At 43.6% G+C, this 13,995-nt stretch overlaps 1 protein-coding gene across 1 annotated transcript; it reads left to right on the forward strand.

Moving 5' to 3' along the window:
* The first annotated feature begins 708 nt into the window (after window positions 1-708).
* On the forward strand, window positions 709-4,036 carry LOC148524894 (GSK-3-binding protein-like). The gene has a single exon (XM_088471496.1). The coding sequence runs from the start codon at window positions 851-853 to the stop codon at window positions 1,394-1,396; it is 546 nt and encodes a 181-aa protein (XP_088327622.1). The 5' UTR covers window positions 709-850; the 3' UTR covers window positions 1,397-4,036.
* Window positions 4,037-13,995: the final 9,959 nt, after the last annotated feature.

Genomic DNA, 13,995 nt, shown 5'->3' on the forward strand with positions numbered 1-13,995 from the left:
ACACACATAACGATTTTGTAATTAACGATTTTCTGTCAGATTTTCCCTTGAATATTGAACGATTGACTTTTATTTCAACCCTTTATTTTTTTTTTCTCAGTACCAAAGGCTTGTGTATAGCAGGCAGGCTGCTGTCCATTGTTTTCTCTGCATCGTGTGACGTGTTTGGTCCCTAACACCATTTTCTTTTCACAATTCCACTACAAACAAAGCAGATATGGAGCCAGCCAGCTTCTGGTGGTGTTTATGCAGTTGCTAGATAATAACAAGGAGGCTGGCTGTCCCCAGGTTACAGTCAGGTCAAGCACGCAGCCGACCCTCCCCTCGCTCCTGCCTTCCTCCTCCTCGGCTCACACACTACCATGTGTGAATGATAGACTAACTGACTACTTGTCCCTTTTCCCTTGACTGAAGCTCTATACACGCCCCCTTCTCTCACACTGCCTGACAGACACGCCACAACAAGGTGACGTCACTAACGTACGAGGCCCTTCAAATAAAAAAAAGAGGCGGGGACGAGTTCTGAAAACGACAAAAGGGGGGTGAAACCGTGGATGGTACGGTCCACTTGGTCAACGTATTCACATTGAGGTACCTGAACTGGCGATCTGTCAGACAGAGAAGAGTGTGTTTACACGAAGTGTGCGGTGCAGAGGCGTTAAGCGAAGGCAAGCATGTCTGTAAGTGGGTCGATGTAAGTGACGGACTCCCCCCAAGGGGCTTAAAAGTGGTACCGTCCGGGCAAAGAACTACGTCACCCATTGTTTACAAACCTTACACTGGGTCGGTGGAGAGGAGCCGGGCGGTGCTACTGCTGTGTGCCGTCTCTGCTCGTGTGTGCCTGCCAGCCATGCCGTGCCGCAAGGAGAGCTTTCTGCTGCTGGAGCAGTCCGTCACCGTGGGCTCCCAAGAGGTGGACTCCCTGGTGGCCCGCATCGGGGAAGCCCTGCAGCTCAGCGCCCGCCGCACCCCGACCTCCTGCAGCATGGAGTACGGCGGCTCCCTGAGAACCCCGGCCGTAACCCGCCCGACCCCCGTCGTCTGCTCCTGCGTGCGGGGCAGGACGACGCCGTACCCGGTGTGCACCCCCAGAGGCGCCGGCCGCTGCCACCATCAGCACACGGGACCGCGGCACTGCCTTGGGGGCAACAAGCAGCTGTGCGGCCGGGGCTGGGTGCGGGGCAACTGCAGGAAGCACGGCGGGCACCGGCACTCGGAGGACGGGGAAGAGGAGGAGGAAGAGGACCCCCACCAGCTACTGCAAGAGCTCCTGCTCTCCGGGAACCTTATTAAGGAGGCGGTCAGGAGGCTGCACATGTCCGGGGAGGATGCCGGCAATATCGGTGATCCCGGGTCGTGCAAGGTGGTCGAGCCCACGGAGACCACGGTGCAGTGACCCCCCAGGCCCCGGGGGGAGGATGCTGTGTGACCATGGGGAGTATAACCTCCACGGAACGTCTGCCTGCTGCTTCTTACTCAGCAATATGATACGGTGGTGACTGGCATGGACAATGCTTGGACCTCCATAGAGTGGGTGATGGTTTGGGTTGGCATGTAAAGACTTCTGAATAAGGGGGGTGACTGCCATGGATGGTCCACCATAAAGTGGGTGATGTGGGTTGGCATGAACACACTCTGCATATTGCAGTGATGGGCATGGCCAATGAATGCTCCACCATAGATTGGGTGATAAAGAGCTCTCATCATATTAGGGTGACTGGCATGGCGCGTGAATGCTCCACCATAGAGTTGGTGGCCGTGTGGGTTGGCATGTTAAGATCTAGCAGAATAACGGGGTGACTGCCATGACCACGAATGCCTGCCCCACCTAAAGCGGGTTTAAGGTTTTCATGTTCAGCTCCCTCAGCACTAGGGTTATATATGACTGGCATGTACACTCTGGATTGAGCTAATGCCCTGCCACCCTCACCAACTTGCAATGAGCTATGATGACTTCTGAGAAGAGTCTTATGTGACACTTTCAGGTGCTCGGACTTGATCCAACATAACTCCTGATCTGACACTTCATGGCGGTTTGAGCTCAAAACATGGTGTCTGTCAGCGGACCTTATTAAAGTTTGAAACCGTGACGGTTTAGCACCTCCAGGTGTCCAGACTTCTATTGCCAGCCTCTGTGAAATGTCTTCTGCCCAATAAATATGGCAAGTCTATGATCGCCACCCAGCTGGGGTGCAGACGTCCCATCTCTTTTCCAGTTGGGGATTATGTCGCCAATAGACAAGGCTGTGAAACCTCAGGGACAAAATGGTCAACGATTATCTGCTACTAATTACAAACCAGATTATGTGCAATTCTGCAATGAGCCACTGGCCTGTTGTGGAGTTTATCTGACAGTCCCTTTTGTTTACAGTATACTTGAAATGGTTCACATAGCTCTCATGTATTAAAGTATTGGGCATTCTAATGTGAACAATAAACAAGCACTGTTTTCTCGTAGGATTCGATTTATATATAATGGTTTTGTATTGTGTGTTTTTTTTTTTGTTTTTTTTTTATTACCAAATTTATTTATTTTTTACCTGCAGCATTTGCAATTATTTAATGTGCTGCGCACAAGTGTATGTGCCACTACAGTCATAATGAAAAACCCCAGGGGCAATCTGGGTGTGGGCGTGTAAATGAACACCATGTTTTTGTTGTCCTTATTTGGTGTTGCCTAATTGTCCTTGTTTACAGCTTTGCAGGCAGAGGCTGGCATGTGCTTGTATCTCTGTATTATTATTGTGCCTGGCATAGAGAGCTTGCTGGCATTGCATACTGAAGGTCAACCCTTGCCAGGTCTGTTGCAAGGCCTAGGATAACCTTTTTTATTTTGGGTCTAATGTGAAACTTTCCTCACGTGTATATGTGCTACAGCCAAATAGTATAATGTAGTGTTTATTTTCGTTCTACACTTGGAGATTACTATGTTAGATGTATACCTGTCAAAATTGGTTTTGTTACAAACCAGGATGTCTGGATTCTCTCTAATGATCTGACCTATAGTGGATCTCCACACAAAGGTGACCCTCCCCAAAACAGAATTTTGCTGCAAGGAAGCATGTAATTCATTTATTATTTGCACAATAGTCCTATGGCAGGCTTGGACCGATGGGCCCTCCTTACTGAGTCCAGGGCTGCAGTATGTTAAGCATATTTTCAGTTGCCCTGTAGAAATATTTTCAGCCTGTGAACAATCGTACTGCCCTTTTACTATGAAAGGAATCATTTTTGAACCTGTAAAACCATCAATACAGTGCGACGTTGAATTAAAAAAAATTGTAGTTCTTGGTAACTACGTAGTCATTGCATGCTCCACAATGCTGTTCCTGTTCCACCATTGCAATTATATCCAATACCTGTCACATTGTTACAACATTATTCATCCACAGAATGTCTAAAGAACTAACTGGTAAAATGTCAATTTGGCATATCCTACACATAGCTATGTGCAGTTATGTCCCCGGAGCCAGATATCATAGAAGTTACTGCAACTGAATCCGTTGAGCGGCGGTGTGGAGTCTGTGGTTGTTCCTGAGTATAGATTGCTTGAGTTAGGAGTACTGCAACATGACCTTACTGTCTGATTAATAAGCTTCCGTATCAAGAAATATGAGCAGCCCGAAAAGTGGCTTTGTGTGAATCTGGGTTCATGCTTTCTCTCCCTCGTTGTTTGTCATACTACATTATAGTTGTAAATGTGAACATATGAGCGAGAAGGACCCAAGTTGCTTCCAATTATTAGACCTACATTCTTGGTAACTGGTGCTTTTTATTGATACTTTTACTACGAAGTGGCTGTCTTGTTTTGATTAGACCCAAGCTTTTTGAAAGCACATACATTTTTTTTCTAAGCTCTGTACAGTTTATGGGTCATGATTTAAGCTAACAAGAATAAACTTGAACCAATGGTCCTTTATCATTTAGTAATGGCCATTGGAAAGTGTACTCTTCGCACCGAAGTGTTGATTACTGTGTTCCTGGAGTTCCAGGACTTACGAATAAAATGTGTACAATAAACTTTTTATATATAAAATCTGTGTTCTTGCAATTCTATTTTATTCTGCACTAATCTTCACTAGAAAATACTCATTGTAGGATTCAAAATCTAGTTAACTTAAAAAAAATACAATCTCGAAGGTACAGTCAAGGTTTTTTTTTTTTGTTTTTTTTTTTATGCTGCTTAGTGTATCTCAGATCCAGGCCCTAGGACACACTTTAACAGTGCATGTTTTCCAGGTCTCCTCACAGAGGGCTCTATTTATTAACAGTATTTTTACTTAGTGAAAAAGGGGTGTTTTCACATTATTTTAGTATCTCATATATTTACTAAAGGGCAATTGTAGAATTTGTAATATTCTACTCCAAACCCTAATTATCACACATTTTTTTTTTAGTAAGCAGATCGCATTTCCCATAATTATAATGGGAAATGTGATCTGGCCAGATTTACTAAAAATAAATGTGATCATAACAGCCCCAACTCCTGCTCTAACAGGCAGAGCTGGCCCCAGTGATCAGCTGTGTGGTCTAAACAGACCACAAGCTGATCATTACAAAAAAAAAACGACTGGCCTTCATTCAGGGTGATCGGTGCTCTGGTGATTGTCCACTGGGTGCTCCGGTCAGCTGGTTTCCCGACTCCTGCACTGTGACCCTGGTTAACTGCTGCATAAAACAGCAGACCAGGGTCACAGTGCAGGAGACCAGCTGACATCACCAAAGCACAGATCACTGGAGTTAAGGGAGGGGTTGCGGGGTATGGTGAGCCGGATGGCGCATGCACCTTACTGTATTTTGTCAAAATATACAGTGAGGACATTCGCAGGGACACAGCTTTATTGCAAGCTCTGTCCCTGCAAATTCCTAATTTTAGGGTATTTCCTAAATTCGCAATGCGAATGTAGGTAGAAATATCACACTACAACCACATTTTAAACGCAGATTGTAGTAAATCTTGATTCCTGGATTTCAGGTGCACTGTCTTATTATGCCATGCCCAGTGATGGGTTTTTATTTTGGGCCTCAGCTGGGACGGAGGGTGGCTCCCTGTGCCATTTATAGAGACGCACTGGGGATTTGATAGTTTGTATTTCTTATCCCTCTACGCCTCATTGCTACTAGGGTTGTAAACTGTTATGGTTCTACACCATCAAAGCAATGTGCTCATTCTACTATGTTGTGTAACTGGGGTGTGGTATAAGAGAGGCAGTAATTAGTTAGACCAGGCCTAGCCAACCTGTGGCTCTCCAGCTGAAACTACGAGTCCCTGCATGCCTTGCAACAGTTTTAGCATTCCCTAATAGCAAAACTGTAGCAGGGCATGCTGGGGCTCATAGTTTCACAACAGCTGGAGAGGCACAGGTTGGCCAGGCCTGAGTTAGACAATGTCTAGATAGACACCAGATGCTAGACAGTCAATGGTTAGGGAAAAAAGTTAGACACAAACAAAAGTCAGCCACACTAAAGTTAGACATGTAAAAAGGTTGACATGAAAGTGGTCGGCACAAAAATGGTGGGCAATTTATTTATTTTTTCTTAGCCCTAATCTTCACCCTAACCGTCCCCTTGGACCCTAACCGTCTGGGTAAGTGCATAACCCTCCAGTAAGTGCCTATCCCTAATCCTAAAAAAACAAAAAAAATGTGCCAACCATTTTTGTGGTGTTCTTCTTTTTCATGTTGATCTTTTGTACCTGTCAAACTTTTTACATGTCTAACTTTAGTGTGCATGACTTTTATTTGTGTTGAACTTTTATCCTTGTCCAACTATTAACTGTCTAACATCTGGTGTCTAACTAATTACTGTCTGTCTACCGTCTGGAACCCGTGTAACTGAAGGTCTTGTCATTGAACAAGGCGACTCCACAAACCCATTCTAAACTAGTCTGCAGTAATGTGCCATTTTATCATGACACTCAGGTAACTTCTACAAACCAGATGCCTTGCAGTAAGCTCCCGGCCACTGATTCATCATTCAGTTAGTGCCAATGTGGGCATCACCACCTAATGAACTAGCTGAGTATTGCTGAGAGCACCTCTGCTGTGAAGCGGGAAAATAAAACAATCAGTGATAATGGTGGTGGTGAGGTGCCATTTATTGAATACCCCACTCCCCAAGTAAGGGGAATGTCATATTCTACAGCGTTTTGTTTTTTGATTCTAATGCATCTGCTCTACAATATAAAGGTTTTTTATTTTTTTCCTTCTTACTGGCAAAGTTTTAGCAACTGCAAAATACATAGGGCGGTAGAGAGCTGACTGTTATCACACTAAAAGTATGTGAATGGCCGGAAGTAATCCCCTATTTAAGTACTCAAACGTGGCAATTGGCCTGACATTGCGGTGTCGTAGCTCTTATTACACCATTAGTAGGAATGACCGAAGATGACTGTCAGTCTGTGTGTGGTTAGCTTCTGGCGGTACTGCCTACCAGAGGTTATACAGCCGCTTGGCCTAGGAGCCGAATGGTCAGATCAATTCCGATGCAACCAGTCATGAACTGAGGATCTTGATGCTCTAAAAAAAAATAAAAAAAAAATATGGGAAATCTTTAGCTGCCTTCAGTGCAGATATGTCTCATATCTTAAGCTAATACAATTGTATTAAAATACTTTTATTTTTTTAGTTTGCGTGTGAGAACAGAGGTAATGGGTGCATATTTGTAGGTTTAAGTATATATATAATATATAATATTACACATAATTTACTACAATATCCTTTTACTCTTTGTACATGACTGCATCTTCTGTGTTTTGCCCAGAGCAGTATACACACGTCATGTATTGTGACAGGGATAAACACATGCATTTCTCTTTTAGCTGACACTGAGCAGCCCATAAGTTGCATTATATACAGGACAGCCCGTGTCTGCTGTCACGTCCGCTGCAAGTCTTCAAGAAGACTGCAGACAGGCTCCAATGGGAACATCTGGGATTGGTGGGGGATGGAGTTGAGGACACAAGACAAATGATGTCCTGCCATTTCCTCACACTGCTCTCCCCTAGCTCACAGAGATGCACATTCTGGTTCCATTTACTCAGCCACAATAATGAAGTGTATTTTGTAGCAGAAGCAATGACCTATGTGATCCAGATACATAAGAGAGAACACCTAGAAGACAGGTCTGGTCTGTGCTCAATCTTCGTGACTAGGGGCGGCTTGTGCAAAAAGAGAGTGGTAATTTAACAGTCCATTTCCTACTGCTTCTTCAAGGAAGGGTTCTTACTAGAACCGTTGTGGTGTTTTGTAATAAATTGTCTGGGGAGCGATTCAATTCTTTTTTGGGCAGCTATTTGTTTTGGGCGCGCGATGGAGCAATTCAATTGTTGCTCCATTCGGGTGTGATAGCTGTCAGCATTTCTGCTCGCGCCCTCAGGAGTGTGTGAGCAGAAATGTGTGATAAACCCATTGCCCAAACAGCAGTTAGGGGCCCTAACCAGGACTTTAGACAGGTTTAGCTGCTATACACTGCTAAACATGGTCTAATAGGGCGTGATGACTGATAATTAATGGGTGCCCAGAACAAATGAATTGCAACACTGGATGCCCATTAATCATTGCTCCCCACAAAACAATTGAATCGCCCCCTCTGAATTCATAGATTATCGCAGAACCACACAAAAGTCTTAAATACCCCAAACTAAATTGAAAATGCAGGAAGGTTATTTACTAACAAAGATGCAAATCTGCACTACACCTATGGCTGCCCATCAGTCAATTACTTTTATTTAAATTAGATAAATGGTAATCTCTGACTGGTTGCTATTTCATAGTGTGAGTATTTAGTGTTGTGGTTTTTTTTGCAGATTTGCACCTTTTGGCAATATTCACAAATAACCATTTAAGTTACATTTGTCTCCAGTGAATTGTTTACTGTGGTCCTACGGCTAAAATGATGCAATCTCTCTCCTACTTAAGTAGTGTTGCTGATGCCCCTCTCTGGCATGAAAGGCAAGTTCGGAGAGGTTGTGCCAACACTGCTGCTTGTGTGACTGATACGGTGGTGCGAGGGAAGGCCCCCATACATCTGATCGAGGATCTTGTGATCCTGCAATCAGATTGGAAACGCCGATTGGAAATGCCACCCGGGGACCATTGATGTTCAGCGATCCGTTGCAGGATCGCTGAAATGTCACGTTAAATTTCACCGATTTGACAATCACGATATTTTTTTGATCGTGATTGTCATATCTGTGAAATCCAACATGTTGGATTTCTGCGATCCTGCGATGCCGGGTGTCAAAGTCAAATAATTGGATATGATCGCTTACAATTATTATCTGACGATATAGTCGACTATGGTCGGATGGCGTGTTCCTAGGACACTACTTTGTGTCGGCGCAATCCAATGCGCACAAATGCGAAATCACAACACACATACTGATGCACATAACGCACATTATATATATATATATATATATATATATATATATATATATATATACATAAGCTCGTATGTGTATTCGCATACGTACACGTAGATGCTCACATGCGTATTCACATGCATACATATGCACATTTGCTATTTCAATACACAGACTCCCCTATGCGAATGCATACATATAAAATGCTTCCCACACACTATAGTTAATAACCAGAGTTATTAAAGGTATTGTTAGGTAATAATTATGATGCAATAGTTACTTAAATGAGATCTAAGGTTCAGAATACAGTGGACATGTCATGTTTGGTATCATATTTATTTGCAGACCTCCGTTTCTATCGGCAAAGAAATCGCATCATGCGTCCGCTAGTTATGGATGATAGCGAGTTATTGAATAGAATGTTATAACTTGTATGCAGTGTTGTAGCCAGTATTAACCAGTTCTTTGGCGGAAAGCTACACAATGTGACTGTTTGAAGACTGAGCCATACCCCTGATGACACCGTATGAACTGACCAATGACCAGAAGCAAGAACCAATGAGAACCTGTCAATTTGTCTCATTGTTAACTCTGAAACCTGTAAGGTATATAGGCTGTGTGCTGACCTCAGTGTTCAGACATCTTCTTGCGACCGCAGACTTCTGGATTGATGACTGTATACTAGGATCAGAGTGCACGCATATGTATCGGGCTGTACTATTTTCATTGCTTTTTACTCTAATTGTTAAATCTTACATCGTGTTATTCCTTTTTACATAAATAACTTTTTGTGCTTTGGAACCACACGATTGGACTGGAAAGCAATTCTTTCGTAAGCGACTTGCAGCGCTAAGTAGCGACTGATAGGTATTCATACGGGTTATAGGATTGCGGCAATCCATCGCAGATGGATGGGGGCTTGGACGTGCAGTGCTGGATCCATTGGGTCAGGATAAAGGCCCCCATATATCTGCAACGGATCGTCGTGATGTAGCAATGGGATTGGAGATGGCGATCCGCCATTCAGAAATGCCGACCAATGTTCCGCGATCTGACGCAGGACCGCTGAAATTCTACATTTTAAATTTTACCGATCTGCCAATCACGATCATTTTTTTAGCGTGATCGGCATATCTGTGAAATCCAACACGTTGGATTTCAGCGATCCTGCAATGCCGAGTTGCAGGATCGCTACATCATGGTAATCCGTCGCAGATGTTTGGGGGGTCTTAACACACTGAAGATGATTATTTGCATGCTTTATTTTAATGAATGTCACCTGAGGCCAAATGTTTAACTATGGGAAGAAAAGAATTCCACCCAAAATTACTACAATGAAAATTTTCCCAAAATGTATTACGTTGTTCCGAGTGTAGTGATATGAAGTAAATGTTCTTTCTTGCTCTCTCATTTTATTTATTAATAAAGCAATAGCTAAGGGAATTGTCGGGAGATCTATGATATGTGAATATTTTATTTTATATAACCGGAATCTACAGTAGATCTGTAAATTGAATGTAATCATGACTAAACAAACATTTTTATTTGATGCATTTTGCCTTGGTGGCCTGAGACAGGACTCTGATGTGGGACGTATCTCAATACCGACATTGGAATCCCGACAAGGGACTTAAGAGAGGCGTCAAAATACAGATGCCTATCTTAATCCCGACGCCATTAGTGTTAGCCACGGGGGGTGGGAGGGTTAGGTTTAGGGAATGTAGCGGGGTTAGGTTTTGGGGGATGAGGTAGGTAAGGGATAGGCACCCCTAGGGGGTAGGTTAGGGTAGGCACCCCACGGGAGGGTTAGATTTAGGGTGCGGTAAGGGAGGGTTAGGGTTAGGAACCCACGGGGGGAGGTTAGGATTAGGCACCACTAAGGGAGAGTTAGGGTACTTGCCTACTCTATCGGGATCTAATTCCTTCAGCCTGCCGGCGTCGAGATATGAACCGCCGGCTATTCAGCTGCCGGGACTTCATACCCATTCCCTCTGATGCATCTTGTGTCACTTTGTAACAAATACAGAGGCTCATAGCAGTTTTGTATTTTTAATGCATTTCAATTTGTTTCCTGTTTATAAAGATTGTGGTCTAAGTATAGTTTCTGGTCACGTGACTGCGCCTGCTGACTGTCATTCCCAGCTTGCCCTGTGATAATGGGCGGTGGGGCTGATGTTGTAGTATGTGTATTTGCAAAATGACCGCGATGACCCATAATAATAAATAGTAATAATAAGTAATCTTGAAATTGGTGGGATTATCTGACATTTTGGCAAATACTGTGTGAAAAATAGTGCGGTGTGTGTTCATCTATTGAAAACATTTACAGGCCTTAGGGGTCTATTTATTAAGCAGTGTTGGGAGACAAAGTATAAAGTGATAAGGTGCCAGCCAATCAGCTCCTGTCATTTTTCAAACACAGCCTGTGAGATGACAGTTGGGAGCTTTCTTATCACCTTATCACTTTCTTATCACTTTTCACTCTGTCTCCTAACACTGCTTAGTAAATAGGCCCCTTAGAGCGGGATGTACTAACCTTGTGTGGTACATACCGCAAGGCATCGCATCCCTACTGATCGCATATGCACTAACATATGTGATCACTACCGCAAAGGACATCTCTTCTGATAAGAGCTGTCCTCTGCGCTCAGCACTGCGCTCAGCACTGCGCCCTGAACTTCCGGGTTTATGACCCAGGAGTCCATCTGCGCATGTGCAGAGTGATACGTCGGCCGCGGGGCATGCTGGGAGGGATCCGATCGGTTCCCTCATAGCAGCGCGAAGCCGTAGAAGTCCTTAGGCTTCTATAGGGTAACGCCAGCAAAAGGTGGTGTTGCACTCCATGTCGGAGCCCCGGCGGCCACCATATGGAAAATGTGGCAAAACCCTGAAAACTTTTTTTTTTTTTTTAAATTGCATTTTCCATTTAGTACATCCCGGCTTTAATGTGTTCTGTAACAGATCTGGCCGGTGGAACCGTGCACTAAACTGAGCTTGTGAGTGAAGTGAGAGGTGTGGAGATGTTGTCCGTAGCAACTAATAAGATCTACTTAACATTTAATTAGCACCTTCTAGAAGATTGGTTGCTATGGGCAACATCTCCACTTCTAAAAACTCACTTTAGTAAATTTACCCCACATATTCACTCTCAAGACTAAGGGATGAAGGGCAGAACCAGCCTGTGGGGCCAGTATAACGGGCATGGGCGTGCAGCAATCCTCTCTACACATCTTTAGGATCAATTGTCCACAGTTTCATTACTACTGTAAATCATTTCCCTTCATATATGTCTTATTGCCTTTTTCTGCAGAATGTTCCCTGTCATAAGTCTCCTCTCTCATATTTGTATTGTGTTACCAATTCACCAATGCAATCTCAACTTGCAAAAAAACTTAAATATTTATTCCAGTGCCTTTTACACCTATAAGGATTGGGTAGTTGTATCCTGTGGGTTTTAGGATAGTTTAGTTTTTAGTTTTGGGTTTAAGTATGCCTAAGTTCGGGAGGGTATACAGGGTGGAGGGTGACTTTGGGTGGGTTGTCCAGTTTTTTTTTTTTTTTACAAATGTTTTCTTTTATTTATTTTTTTTCTGCCACACTATTTTTAAGGTAACTTCAATTATGCTTTATAGATCAATGTATCACAATGGTGAAACTTTTAACATGGAATGTCCGGGGCGTTAATGATCGTTTAAAGCTCTCTTTGGTCCTTAAAATGATTAAGCAAAATGGCCCTGATGTCTCTTGTCTAATGGAGACGCACTTGGTCGGGAGTAAGGTACTAGCTCTAAAAATAACCATGGGTGGGATGGGCTTATCACTCCTCACATGCTTCATCGTCCAGGGGTGTCTCCATTCTTATTAATCTGTCCATTTTTCTTATGGCCTTTGTGTTTCTGGATTGTGTACTGTATTCTAAGCTAAGATTCTTAGCAGTGTACTTCCCCCCCCCCCCCCTCCTTTTTCATATGATGTTTTAAAAAAAGCTGCTGAATTTGTGGCCCGTTCTCCAGATACGCCAGTGCTCTGTTTGGAGACTTCAATAATATAATGGACCAGTCTATGGATAAGTGGCGTGAGTCTTCAAATTCTCTTTCTAAAGGTGGTGAGGGTTTTGCTAGGTTTGTAACTGACTTGGGATGGGTTGATGCGTGGCGAGTTAAACACCCTGGAGTACAACAATTCTCCTGGTTTTCCTCCACGCATCCCTTTTTTTCTAGATTGGACTTGGCACTGGTGTCCCCATCTATTGTACCTAATATAACTAACATTGAATATAAAGCCAGAGGAATCTCAGATTACTCCCCACTTCTGGTAGAATTGAATATGTGTAGTCCTAGAGGTCTCCGTTTATGGAAACTACACCCCACTTGGCTTCTTCAAATGGGTGCAGGTTCAGAGCTGGAAGTTATGTGGGATGGCTATTTTACTGACGTGGGATCTGCCTCTGTAGCTAATGTTTGGGACGCCTTCAAGGCCTATTTACGTGGGTCTCTGATCAAAAGGGTAGCAGAATTAAAAACATTTTACAGGGAAAAAGAACGTGTTTTGGAGATGGCCTGTAGAAATCTTGAGTTGGATTACTCAGGGGACATGTTGGAATCTTCACGTTTAAAATGGTTGACTGCTCAGAAGGAGTGGACTGATCATTTGACAGATCGAATGAACCGTAGACTGTTATTCCGTTCTCATTTATATTATATGCAGGCTGACAGAACTGGTAGTTTTCTGGCACACTTGGTTCATGCTGATCATCCTTCTGCTGTTGTCTCGGAACTTATTGGGCCTCAGGGTTCTATGGTCACATCTACACAAGATATTGCAGAGGTTTTTAGTTTATTTTATAAAAACTTATATCAAACACAGCTGACTGAGGACGTGAATGCCTTGTCATTATATGTTGCTACTGCTAGGCTTCCAAAATTGTCATCTGAGGCTTGGGCGTATTTAGATGCTCAGTGGACCCTGGAGGAGATAGATGCTGCGATTAGTTCATTTCCCCGTAACAAGGTACCTGGATCTGGTGGGATTCCCATAGAGCTATATAAAAAAACATGCTCGTATCTTTGTTCCAAGACTTTTAGATCTGTTTAATGGGCTCTATGAAGAGAATTTGTTCTCTCCATCTATGTCTGAAGACATAATTGTTGTGCTCACTAAACCCGGGAAGGACCCTAGGTACCCTGATTCCTATAGGCCAATTTTTCTAATTCTCACAGATGCCAAAATTCTGGCTAAGATCCTTTCTATTCGGTTAAACACTGTTACTACTTTGATTATTCACCCAGACCAATCAGGGTTTTTGCCAGGCAAGTCAACATCGGAGAACATTAGAAGGCTTCACACTCACTTACAGGCCTCCCATGGCAAGGAATCCTCCTCAGTCATTGTGTCATTAGATGCTGCAAAAGCATTTGACTCTGTGGAGTGGCCCTTTCTGTGGGAGGTCATGTTATGTTTTGGGTTTGGGCCGGTGTTCTTGAAATGGGTAAAGCTTATGTATACAAACCCTACTGCCAGGGTGTCAGTGAATGGGTTTATCTCCCTATCCTTCCCCCTGTCTCGGGGTACAAGACAGGGTTGCCCCTTGTCCCCAACCCTGTTTGCATTGGCTATTGAGCCGTTAGCCT

The sequence above is a fragment of the Taudactylus pleione genome, unplaced genomic scaffold (genome assembly GCF_031769625.1).
Source record: "Taudactylus pleione unplaced genomic scaffold, aTauple2 ptg000114l, whole genome shotgun sequence".
NCBI classification, from domain to species: Eukaryota; Metazoa; Chordata; class Amphibia; order Anura; family Myobatrachidae; genus Taudactylus; species Taudactylus pleione.